The sequence below is a fragment of the Panicum virgatum genome, chromosome 3N, assembly GCF_016808335.1.
Source record: "Panicum virgatum strain AP13 chromosome 3N, P.virgatum_v5, whole genome shotgun sequence".
In the NCBI taxonomy this organism is placed as follows: domain Eukaryota; kingdom Viridiplantae; phylum Streptophyta; class Magnoliopsida; order Poales; family Poaceae; genus Panicum; species Panicum virgatum.
Window position 1 is genome coordinate 61,936,214 of NC_053147.1, and position 12,472 is coordinate 61,948,685.

General features: G+C 46.6%; 1 protein-coding gene across 4 annotated transcripts; it reads right to left on the reverse strand.

Moving 5' to 3' along the window:
* Positions 1-6,328: 6,328 nt before the first annotated feature.
* Positions 6,329-10,721, reverse strand: LOC120666521 (protein spotted leaf 11-like). 4 transcript variants are annotated; one of them, XR_005671769.1, is made up of 6 exons: positions 10,381-10,720; positions 9,062-9,178; positions 8,543-8,977; positions 7,219-8,449; positions 7,059-7,140; positions 6,329-6,671 (listed from the first exon to the last, which is right to left on the reverse strand). XR_005671769.1 is itself a non-coding variant. In XM_039946383.1 (5 exons), the coding sequence occupies exons 1-4, from the start codon at positions 10,654-10,656 to the stop codon at positions 7,256-7,258; spliced, it is 2,022 nt and encodes a 673-aa protein (XP_039802317.1). In that variant the 5' UTR covers positions 10,657-10,720; the 3' UTR covers positions 6,802-7,140; positions 7,219-7,255. The 4 variants fall into 4 exon arrangements, 2 of the variants coding, with proteins under 2 accessions (XP_039802317.1, XP_039802318.1); XR_005671768.1 differs by having other exon boundaries at positions 7,059-8,449; XM_039946383.1 differs by lacking the exon at positions 6,329-6,671 and having other exon boundaries at positions 6,802-7,140.
* Positions 10,722-12,472: the final 1,751 nt, after the last annotated feature.

A 12,472-nucleotide genomic window follows, 5' to 3' on the forward strand; every position in this document is an offset into this window, starting at 1 on the left:
GATTGAAATGTCTTCAGGGGGCGATCGATATACGAGCATATGTGCCTATGGCCTCATGTTGGAGATTCGATCAATGTGATGTATTGGTGGTCAAGACTACGGATTTTGTTTCACAATCTTAATTTGATGAAATTTCTCTCCATATGCCACCACATGAAACAAATTAATCCTCTTAGTTCGAGCATCCTTAAAAAAGGACAATGGTTGAGCTTGAATGGTTATGTCCTGCCATTCAAATTTGAAAATGGTATACCTTAGAGATTAATAGTCTACATTTCATTACTATCAAAATTAAATACTAATTCAATAATTCGATCAGTCAACCACCTTGTAAAAGAAATAAGTTCTCCTTAGTTCTGTTAACCGCCATCGAACAATTGAAAATTAATTATGGGCATGATTCATGAATGGCTATGTTCTCACATTCAAATTTTAGAGTGTGTTGTCTTGGTGGTTGAGACCACATATTCAAATTTTCAAATAAATTGAGTATTAATTTGAAGAAACTCTTGTTTCATGAACTCTTGAACTCAGAATTCCCTTAGTTCCACATCAAGAGAAAGTTAAAAACATAATAGTAAGACCTGAGACAGACGAATTGCATATTTACTTTTGATAGAAGTGTTAAGTTTAAGTCAAAATATACTTTCTGATGAGCCAATCAAGTTATGATGCCAAGCATGAATAATTTTAGATGATAAAGAAATTTTCGTCTGGGCTGATGGCTGATGCTCTATAAAGGTTTTCATGTGTGAAGGAATAACACTAGCTAGACAATCTAGCAAAACTAACTAAGTTTAAGGTTATTACCTAAAGTTAACTACTCATCGTGCTTTGTGCAGACTCCATCGAGATCATTCTTAAGTTTAATTTGAATATTTAGTCTTAGCATTCTAGATTCTCTTGCTAGTGGTATAAATATATATACGAGTACCTTCAATGATCTGGCTATGCTACAGTACTCCGAGTGCTGTTAAATGAGCTAGTCTCTGAGCATCTGTTCAGTGTTCACTATGCTAGTATGCTACACAATCTGTACAGGTGGTATAAAAAGCACCCGAGATCACATGATTAATTAGCAGCTAATGTTTACTCGTAAGATCCCAATAAACTAGCTATGATGCCTCTCCTGTTCCTCGTGATCTTCATTTCCTAGTTATTTATGTCCCTAAAATCCTTTCTTGATGTTGGTGATGATGACTAGCTATGATCTCAGTCCGATCAGATTAAACAATTCATTAGATCAACATTGAGAGAGAGAGAGAGATCAGCTAGCTGCGGTAAGCAATTCCCTTGCTGCAGGATCTGACACCTGCTGCCTATAGAAAGCAAGAACCAAAAACCCGTTTCTAGCCAAGGTTCACCAAACCGGTGGGAACCAGTCCAGTTTGACCGGTTACCGGTCAAACCGGTCCGGCCCGGTTCCGGTTTGGGCCCGGCCCAAATTCAAAATTCAAATTTGAATTCAAAAAAATGAAAAATTTTCAAAAAATTTCTAAAAATACTTCAAGGTGCGACGAATCTAATGGTGTCAAATTTTCTCAAAAATTCGTTCATTTAGTATAGTTTGCGGGGATTTGAAGTTAAACAAAAAAACATGCATATAAAAGTATACAAATACAATGTAAAAGTAGTACAAAAGAGGGTTGGAGGGTTCATTTAGGCTAAAATATATTATACAAATATTTATTTAGCATACTTTGCGGGCATTTGAATTTAAACAAAAAAAAATTGAATTTGGCCGGTTACCAGTCAAACCGACCGGTAAACCGGCCAAACCGGCCGGTAAACCGGTCCAACCGACTGGTAAGCCGGTCCGAACTGATTGCACGGCGGCTTTTGAATTCAATTTTGAATTTTACCGGTTCCGACTGGTTTCCGGCCAAACCGGACCGGTATTCCGGAACCGGACTCCACCGGTTTGGCCGGACTGGTCGGTAAGTTAAACCCTGTTTCTAGCTTGTTTGAGAGAGAGTGGTGTGTAAACGAGAGAGAAAGCTGGAGAGAGAGAATGGGACATGGAAGCACTTTATGTGGGGTGTGTGTGCTGCCAAGATCTCCATGTCTCGCTCTTCAGATAATGCTGGTACACTTCACGGTTATGTTAATGCAGTGCCATGTACATCCATTTGATCAGATCGAGCTGGAGGCCATGTTCATGCATCAAATGTATAGAACGAAGAACTGCACACAAAATACAAGTGTAAAAGCAGTCAATGTCAGTGCTTGCTGCCGGCGACGAAACTGATCGTCCAAATTCAAAAAGAAGATCGCATGTACTGTACTCGAAAAGAAGATATGCATATATATAACTATATATATATAATTATATATATATAACTATATATATAATGTATAAAAATACAAGTGCCAATGTGGCATGGCCGATCGATCGAGGAGGGGACATGCATGAAATTCCGGGCACTCGATGAGGGTGAGGTCAGGCGATTGAGGAATGCTGCTTTTCGCATCAAATGATGGTGGCGTCGATCGGATCTCACACCAATCAGGTAGCTGGTCGATCACTGACCGGCCTGCAGTACTGCGCTACTGGACCCTAATTGGTATTTGCAAAGGTATGCGGTGTAGAGACAGGCAGGGATGGCTTAACAGAATCATCACTTGCTTTGAGCCATGTTTGGTAGGAGATGCAAAGGCGATGCAGGAAATGATTCTCTTTGCTTGCGTGTACAACATGAACATGATTGCCTGAAATCAGCTTTCAGCTAATAAGCGCCTGCATGAGATCGATGTGAATCTGCACATGCTGCTGTGTGCATATTGATTTGAAAACATGTGCTGACAAAATTTATGCATCTAACAATTTAGAATGGGGAAAGATTATGCTAAAACAAAACCTAATAACCTTGCTAAACTGTGTGGCGAGTGATGGAGCTGCTGCAGTCACCATCAGAGGGAATCTGGTGTGCTTTGAGAGATCTGCTTTTGCAAACTCCAATGCAGTCTAGCCACCCTCTCCTCTCCTCTTCTCCTGGGGTGAGGAGGAGGAGGAGGCCAGGTCCAGGGAATAAAGCGGCTGGCCCAAGCCTATGCAAGATATCACATCAAAGAAAGAGAAAGAGGGTTAGCCCCTGCCGCTCCCCCGGGCCCACGCCGCTATCCGCCTACACGGATCACACACAATGATGGCTACCTGCATCAGCAGCAGCAGATGTGTTGGAAGGGACAACGTGCTGACAAAAGCTGTAGGCTGGAAGTTTGCTAACTCAGGTGCACATACTTTGGACTACAGTGGTACTGCCTTGGGTACTTGCAGTGCTGCCGCTTGCACTGATAGGTTTAGATCACCAAGATCCACTCACTCTGAAGTCTGAACAAACCATGTAAACACTCCATTTCAGGCCAAAGTTCAGATGCAGTGATCCGAGTTTTTGCCAGGAATTCACATGGATTTCACACAGAAACCGAACAATATTCCTGGACCAAAAACTTCAGGATCCACAATGATTAGGAGTCCCTGAAGTGAAATCGATCCTGAGATAATTTTAAGACCACCAATTCGATCTCCTCAGCCTCGTGGTGGTCTAGGTTCTCCAACAACCTTGTTCCGATCCTTGCCCATGCATAAGCCAGTCAAAAAAGGAGGCAAACAGGACACCGAGACCAAATAGAAGCCTAGGCCAGAGCTGTTGCAGCATGCAAGGGGATCGAGCACGGACTCCGATGCACAACGGCCGGTGACTGCGGCTGCCAGACAGGGAGAGATGCCTGCCGACGACAAAACAAAAAGCGCCGCCAATGCAAGCAATTCCGATCTTTCTTTACGCATTTTTTTCTCTCTTTCTCTCTCTCCAGAATTTCCATTGCTCGTCTCTTTCGTTCATGTGCAGATCGATGTGCTCGTCAATCTCGCTCGCTCTGAAGAATCTGAAGCGAGGCGATCTGGTCCAGTCCTGTAAAGCAGCGGCAGCTTCAGCTTCAAGTTTTGCATCTCCTCTCCTCGATCAGATGGTGTCGCCATGTGACGGCCTATGTGGTGTGCTCTCGGCGTCTTTTCGAGCGTGTTTGCTGGTGTCAGAAATCCACAGAAGCGCTGGCATGTAGTGGTAACCTAGGCGCCAGCAGTGCTTTTGACCCTATGGAGAAGAGGGACTCCCGTACCGTACTGCTCGATCTCGATCCGGCCGGATGCCTGACTCTTAGCATGGAGAAACCTCATATATAGGATATGTGTGCAAGAATCAAGAATGTATGTGTTGGAACATGATATTTAATGAATTTGACATGAAACAGTTGGATTTCACATCGCACGTGGGAATAGGAAAATTCTAGCATTAATGTTGTATATGTGCTTGAATAGGGAAAATTGTACTCTCTCTCCGTTCCAAAAATATATGTTATTTTATTTTTTCTAGATTTATAGTGTTTGCTATTCACCTAGATTTAATGTATGTCTAGGTACATATAGTAAAATCTATGAATCTAGAAAAGTTAAAACGACTTATATTTTGGAGAGAGAGGGAGTAACATTGATGTTATTATGTGCTTGAATTCCAAGTAGCTGGGCAAGAGGCAATCTTTTGTTATTTGTCGTAGTCTTATTCGAACTGTTCATTTTCTTCCTTACATATATGTTCTTGATTTTGATAGATATTCATAGATGATACTATTTGTAAAATTGTTTAAATTGTTCGCTTTTATAATTTTATTGATTGGGGTTTTTAGGGTCCGTTTGGCTTGATGCCCAAATTTAGCCTCCCTATTTTTTTGTGCCAAAATTCATCATGTGCTGCCTTAGTTCATTTTAGTGGTGGCCAAAGTTGGCCAAAATCATGGCCACCAACTTCGTGAATTGTTCTTGCTGCTGAGGATTTTCATGCTCATCATGAAAGAATGATTAGTGTGTGAACGATAGAATTAAATAATATCCAACTCTCAATGAAAACCAGCTTCTCCTGATTTGTACAAAACCTGCTAAATCTATTGTTTTATTGAGCTTGCAAAAAGCTCATGAATGAATGAAATTGGTGGGGATCCTCTCCCCCGGTTCTCCTAAAAAAAGTGCATAAATTTTGAAAGATAAATCATAATTTGTTGGTTGGTGCCGCGATTACCTCCACTACATAAATATCTTTACAAAAATACAATATATTAAGAGAAAATACAAATTTACTAAATTTTTGTTCTATGAAATCACATGGTTTATACTATCTTTTGGAGTGCCAATTATTTAATTTTATTCATACATGCGGCAGTTTGTGTGGGCCCCTGTACCTTTCATAAACATATCTTCATTGTTACAAGGGCATTGAAGCACAAAGTTGACCGATCTTCAAAATCAAAATGGTACTTGTGACAAGTCTTGTGAATGTGCAAGCTTTGTTTGAGGTGATCAGTATTATGGAGGTAATTAAGAGAAACCACATTTTGCTACATGATTAAAGCAATACTGCAAGTGTCACTGAAAGCTTCTCATTGGCTTCTGGTTTGTACCAAATAGTTTTCATGATTATAACTAATTCGACCTGTTGGTTCGAAGAAGTGAGACAGGGGGCACCTCCCAACCCCTTCGGTTTATGTATTTCGATCAGCTTATAGTAGAATAAAAATATATACCTGAATTTTGTGCTTAACTATAGCACTAAGGATCTAATAGTAGCATACAAGGACTGTTGTACAACAAATTAGCATATATATGATCAAATCAAGATAATTCTAGTTTACATACTTGTCAGAACAAATCTACCTATTTTGATGCTCACAGACATTACCAACAATAGGAGATATTCAATATCTATCAAAGATTCGGCCGCAATCGGGTATAGGAATGAAGCCACCATGATGAGAATGGTGATAGACATGAGGAATTCCAAGATGGAACTCAGGAAGAGAGGGACAGCTATTCTTGTACGAGTGTGTATCAACATAATTTTACACCTAATACGTACTCCATCTGGTTTGAGGCATGTTCTTATTGAAGTGGAGCCAAAGCTTCAGGCATGATTCCGGCCTTAAGCTCGTTTTTAGCCGACTCCACTTCTGGCTCAAAAACATGGCTTGGATCGCCAGCAAGAGCCGGCTCATTGACCTCTGCATCGGCTCGCTTTACGGCTCATTTTCTTCTGGCTCGGGGCACTGGCTCAAGTGCGCCTCAGCCCTCCTCGATCATCGAACACTTGGCTCGGCTCGCCTTCGCCTCATGGTTTGTGTTGGCTTGCGGCTTTTGGCTCGACGTGTGAGCCGACTGTTCACAGCTTTGGCTCGTAGTGTTGTGACCTGATGGCTTGGGGGCTGGGGCTTTTGCTCGCTGCGTGACCTGACGGCGTTGAACATACCCAGTAAATGCTTGATAGTTGATGCTCCACACTAGTCAGCAGCAAGGTTCTTCTTGTTCCATGTTTGGCAACACAAGCTCCGAACTAAACTAGAGTCAATTCATGGGCTAAAGTAAAGTGGTTTAAGACACTATATTTTTGTTCAAGATAGCAACAACAAGAAGTTTGTTCAGTCATTTGATAGATCTATCGAATCCATGCTTCCCCCGCCCCCGAAGCGAGACTCTATCCAAATCTCCAAGAAACACTCTCGATGCACCTGCTGTAAATCCACAAATTTGCAGGGTTGGAACACACATACATGTGAATCTGCGTGTATTGCTCTCGATCTACATGTGCTGCTTGTGGAAAAGTCACTGGAGATGTTCGATGAATCTGCGAAGAACAGAAATCTTTCCGTGAATTTGATATGAAACAGTTCAATTTCCGCGTGGATGAGTAAAGTTCCCATATTTCAAGGAGGGCATGAAACGGCCTTCTGCTTACAATGCAACTAGCACTGACGTAGGTTATAATGCCATATCTTACCAGTATTGGAATTACATTGCATAGGGGTCACCATAAAAGTTCTGAAACTTGAAACTCACGGCAACATGCAGTAGCAACCAACAAGATTTACTGATATTATGTCCGCCGCTATAACTTCTCTTTTATATAGTGTCATAGTGAAAATGTACATATACTAGTAATAGCTACATGACATCTGGAGCAACATCTTTACTAGACTGTACACATCTTAACATTCTGGGATAATTTACATACCCAGAAACAGGTGGTGCGATGGGAGCTTCAGCAACCAAGCATGGGATGAAGCGTCTGGGATCATCACCGATTAGAAGTGACTCTGACAGCTTAAAAACTCTCAATCAGTATATGAATCATGAATCTAGAAGCCAAGTGACTCAGATACTGCTTGCCCAACCTTTTTGCAGTATTGTTGCAAATATATTCATTCATCATCATGCAACTGCGGGATATTGAGGTGAAGGGCTGTCCAATTGTTCAGGGATGTCGGTCTCTTGGACCTGTTCCGGGATCCGAGGAATGGCCTGTGCGGATGCCAGCAGCTGGGCTTCCTTTTCCTCTTGTTGCTGAACCAGGAATCTGCTCATTCGCTCAAGCAGCAGCACCGCCTTTCTCTTTCCCCTCTCCGTGCCGTTCAGGGTCAGCTCCCGTAGCGGGACCATGATGCTGCACTCTTGTGCACGGGCCAAATGCACACGTTGTTGCTCACCACTGCAAAGATGCAACATCACAGCTGCAGCATTCTCTCTATTCCTTGGTGACCCGCTTCCAATCATCTCCACAAGAACAGGAACAGGCTCCGCTGCGCCAATAGCCGCCTTCCCCTCAGGGTGGCTGGACAATATCGACAGTATTGCCATAGCCTCATCCATAAGAGCTCCTGTGGGGTTTGTCACCAGCCCCATGATGAGCGGCACAAGACCAGCTCGTATTGCACGACCCTTGTTCCCTTGATAAATGCAAAGGTTGAATAGAGCTGCTGCTGCATCTTTCTTCCCCCGTTGGCTGCCCTCACTTAAAAGAACTACAAGGGCAGGGATAGCCCCTGTTCCCCCAATTGTAACTTTGTATTCATCGATCACTGAGAGGCTGAAAAGTGTAGCTGCAGCATTCTCCCGTGCTTCCATGCTGCCATTCTTCAGAACATGAACTATGCTCGGCACAGCACCTGAGGAAATGATGCTTGCCTTATTATACTCATGTATGGAGAGGTTCAGAAGTGCAGTCACAGCATGTTCTTGAGTCCGCAGGTCAGATGAAGACAAGAGACTCAGTAGTAAGGGAATGGCACCAGCCTCAGCAATGCAAATCCGGTTGTTTGCATTCCGCTTTGCTAGGAGCCGGAGTTCTGCAGAAGCTGACCTCTGCTCCTCAGGATCATGAGAGCATAATCGGGACAGAAGAGCATCGATGTTAGCACGTTCGCTTGAAGAGCATGCTGATGTAGGCTTGTTAGGTTGTGATGAACGTTTGGGTGGCTCAATCCCGTTGGCCTCACACCACTGGGCAATAAGACTTCTAAGAACATAGTTTGGTGTCAGTGTTGTGTTTGTTATCCTCTGCTGAGTATTTGGACAAGTATGGTGACCAGAAGCTAGCCACTTCTCGATGCATGCCCGCTCATATGTCTGCAAAACATAAACAAAGCACAACTATCTCAGACTATGCATTAAAGTTGGAATGTATTTTGAGTATGAAAAAGTTGAATCAGATATAGCCACCTGACCAGTAGAAACAATAACAGGATCTTTCATTAGCTCAAGAGAAATTGGACACCGGAACTCTTCGGGAATGTTTACAGGTCTTGGCTCCCCATTGGAATCCATTAGCTTGGCACCTATTGGCGGCCCCATCTCAGGGTTTTGAGTTTGCACAAAGTCCTTGATCTTCTTCAATAGCATTGACATTTTCTCAATGTGTTCTCCTGGATCCTGACCACCACCAGATGCCACCATCTCATGCAAAGCAAGTGATTCTTGTGTGAGATCAGTGATGGTCATCAGGTGTAACTTTTCTGACAATCTTTCAAGGATATCCAGTTCAGCACTTGGGTCATAGCTCTTGTTATACAGAGACAGTACGTCATTGTAGAACTCATCATCAGGCATGTCTGCCCGTTCTTTTGCTCTTCTGAGCTGTGCATGCACTAACTCAACCTGCAGAGTGATTTTGGTTAAGTATCTCCTGGATGCAAGTGCTTAACCACAACCGGAAATAACTCTTTTCAGTAGTGCTGTTACCTGCTCTCTAACTTCATCTGATATATCCAACTTATCATATGGAAAATCACACAAAGCTTGCTCCAGCTGGGCAATTACTCCTTGAAACTTCTTCATTACATTATCCCTCTCAAGGACCTGCAAAGCATACATCGACAGGAAGCAGAAATGCAATTTAATTAATTATAACAGTTTAGACTTTTGGACAGCGACCAAAAAAAGCAGTATTCTGAAAAGCATGCTCATGAGAAGATGAACTATACAATTGTCACAGGTTTTTGCAAGGTCAACAAGAAAATAGATATTTTAACAAGAATACAATAGGCCCTGTACACTGAAACTATCAAATTTCTCAATCACAAAAGAAAATTTCAAAAGCACGAACACTATCAACTAAGATCCTAAGGACCTAAACTATACATGAAAAGTAAAGGTATGGCAATGCTGCTGAGTCCCAATTTAACAATACCCTGTATTTTCCACATGGCCTAGCTATATTCTGAAAGGAACTAAGAATGATATAGGTGCGGCCACGCAATGGAGGGTTTAAGATACAAGCAGTCCACATTTCAGCAAGCTAACTACAAACCAAATTTGACCAGAACCCACGGGCGGAATCAGTCCACACATTTCTGCCACAAAAAGTGAGAAAGTAAATCTGCCTTGGAATTCTTTGACAAGTTCAACTTGTTCTAACAAAGGTCGAAACATTTCCAGGCGACAAATTTGACACTTAATCCCAAATTCCTAATGAACTGACCAAAGCAAGACAATACAAATTACCCACGAACAAAAGATCAAAACTTTGACTAGAAGACCAAGCTTTCAAACTGATAACATGAACAGTTGAACACTGCCTGCTAGGCCTACCGAATTACACCACAGAGGCAACCAAATGACCATATTGCTCAATGAAATCATCCCCAATTAATGGAAATGAGACCGGTCCCAGACTGGTCGAAATCATCCCCAATCGAAACACCAGCCAATCTAAGAGCGCAAACAACTTCGATCCTATCAGAGAAGGCAGCTAAAGCTAGAACCTCATTTTTTTTTAATAACAACCACAGCAAACTAAACGCCGTATAATGTATCACGATGTAGGCTGCTAATCAAGACTAACACAAAGGACAGGCAGCTCAAAATCAGGATTTTGTTTCGAATAGCTAGATCTACACGCTTAATCCAGAGGGAGTCAAGCTAAAGGGCGCAATTGTTATCCAGGAATCAGATAATCCTAGCAAGCCACAAGTTCACCTTTGCCCGCAAGGGCAGACAAGCATCACGAATCTAGCAGAAACGAGGAAGTAGATAGCCGAGAGAAGCACGCAAGCGCGTACCAGGAAGATCCTGCTCCCGTCGCGGCCGAGCCGGAGCAGGTCGAGCGCCTTCTCCAGCGCGTCGGCGAGCGGCGCCAGCGCCCGCTCCCGCTCCTTCTCCGCGGGGCCCCGGCGCGCCTCCCGAAGCTCCTCGGCGAAGGGTCCGAGGAGCCGAATCCGGCGCGACAGTGCCAGGAGCTGCCGCCGGTACGCGTTCCGGAAATCCCAGCCGCCCGCCGCCGCCGCCTCGACGGCCGCCGCCGCCCTCTCCGCGGCGCCCCCGCCGTCGCCGGCCATGGCGTGGCGACCGGCTGCCGCGTGAACCGGGCGGAACGCGTCGCGGCTAGCTGGGGGGGGGGGGGGGGGGGTAGACCAGGGAGGGGAGTGGTAGTGGCAGGGTAGGTAAATAGCGGCGAGGACGGGGCGGGTGGAGACGTGCTATTGGGAGGCGGCGGCCGGGTCAGCGTCGTGGGCGGGCCGGGTCGCGTCGTCGGAGTTGCCCGCTCCTCCACGGCAGCAGATCTTCGCGTCTCCGGTTGGCCGGTTGGGTTTTGGTTGTGGCTGCACTTGCACCGGCCGGCGGCCAACCGAGCCGACCGGCGACCACTGACTCTCCGAGGCACTTGACCGCGACCGGCTTGGCGGCTTGTGGACAAGTAGGTGAGGAATTGCGGTGAAGGATGCGACTGGGGTGTTTTTTTTTAAAAAAAATAAAAGACAGGAGCACTGCCGCATCATATAAGAAGAAGAAGTATTCGTACATAACACGTCGAAGCGAACACCACCACCACACAAACAACACACGCAACAACGCACACAACAAAACACTACACCACCACAACATGAGAGAGGAGCCAAAGAAGCCACCCGCGAACCTCGCCGTCGTCACCAACACTGTGCCACGCTAAAAGCCGCAACCCGCTGCAATCCCAAGTGGCCACCTGAACTCCTCCACTATGGGCTATCACCATCGAGCCGCACACACGATCGTCGATCCCTCCGCTCCGGCGTTGCTTCGGCAAAACACTCCCATCGCAGCACGAATGAAACCACCAAACCTGGCCACTCTACTTGGGGGCCTCGCCTCACCCACCGCCTCACACTCCTCTGCCAAGGACTCGGATACCTGAGACTGCTCTGAGAGCAACACCTCCGCCCAGCCGTCACCGAGATCACCACTGCACCAAGCACGCCAACTCGAGGCTACACACCCATGGGCCCTCTGCACCTCCCTGGCAACACGGACCGAGCGTACCACCACAGCCGCAACGCACAAGGCAACACCACCAGCCGACCACAACCGCTGCCACAGATCGAGATGGGTCTCCAGATGCGGCGCCTCCAAGAGGGGCACGACGCCAATGGCGCCATCGTCGCACGTCCACAGCGGACTGGGTTTTCACCCTAGGGCCCCGTGCTGCAAGGACATGGTAACCCTCAATGGTGCCCTCAGCAGGGAAAGCGACGCCCCGCGGGCGCCGCAACCATTGCCACCAACGGTGGAGGCTTTCGCCCGGAAAATGTCATTCCTGCCGCACGCTCTCGACCAATGACAGAAGCCCGCACCCCACCGCAACCACGACACCTCAACCAGGAGAAGCCCGGCACAGCCCGAGGAGCCACCACGGCACCACCAGCAAGCACCTGTCAGCCCCCGACCCTGCCACCAAGGCGGCGCCGGACCAGCAACGCCGTCGAGGAGAAGAGGAGCACCACCATCTTGCCGGAGCACCCGATGCCCGCACGCAGGACACCTCCAGCCCCACCAGCTCCTAGCCACCAAGGCCCGGAGCAGGCAGACCTAGCGGGTCCCGGCCGCAGCCATAGCTGGCGCCACCGCACCGGCCAGAGCCGCCGCCAGCCGCCACCTCCCTGCGCACTCCCACGCCGGCCGCCGCCGCCGCGAACACGCCAGCCACCGCCACCACGGGAGCCCCCACGCGCGCAGCGGCTGCCAGCGCCGCCCGCGGTCTACACGCATACGTGCGCACCGTGCTCGCCAAGCCGCCACCGCCGCCCGTGCTCGCCAAGCCGCCGCCGCCGCCGTCCTGCGCCGACTGCCGCCCTGCCACCCACACCCGCTGGCCCCCGTCACGCCGGCCCCCAGATCCAG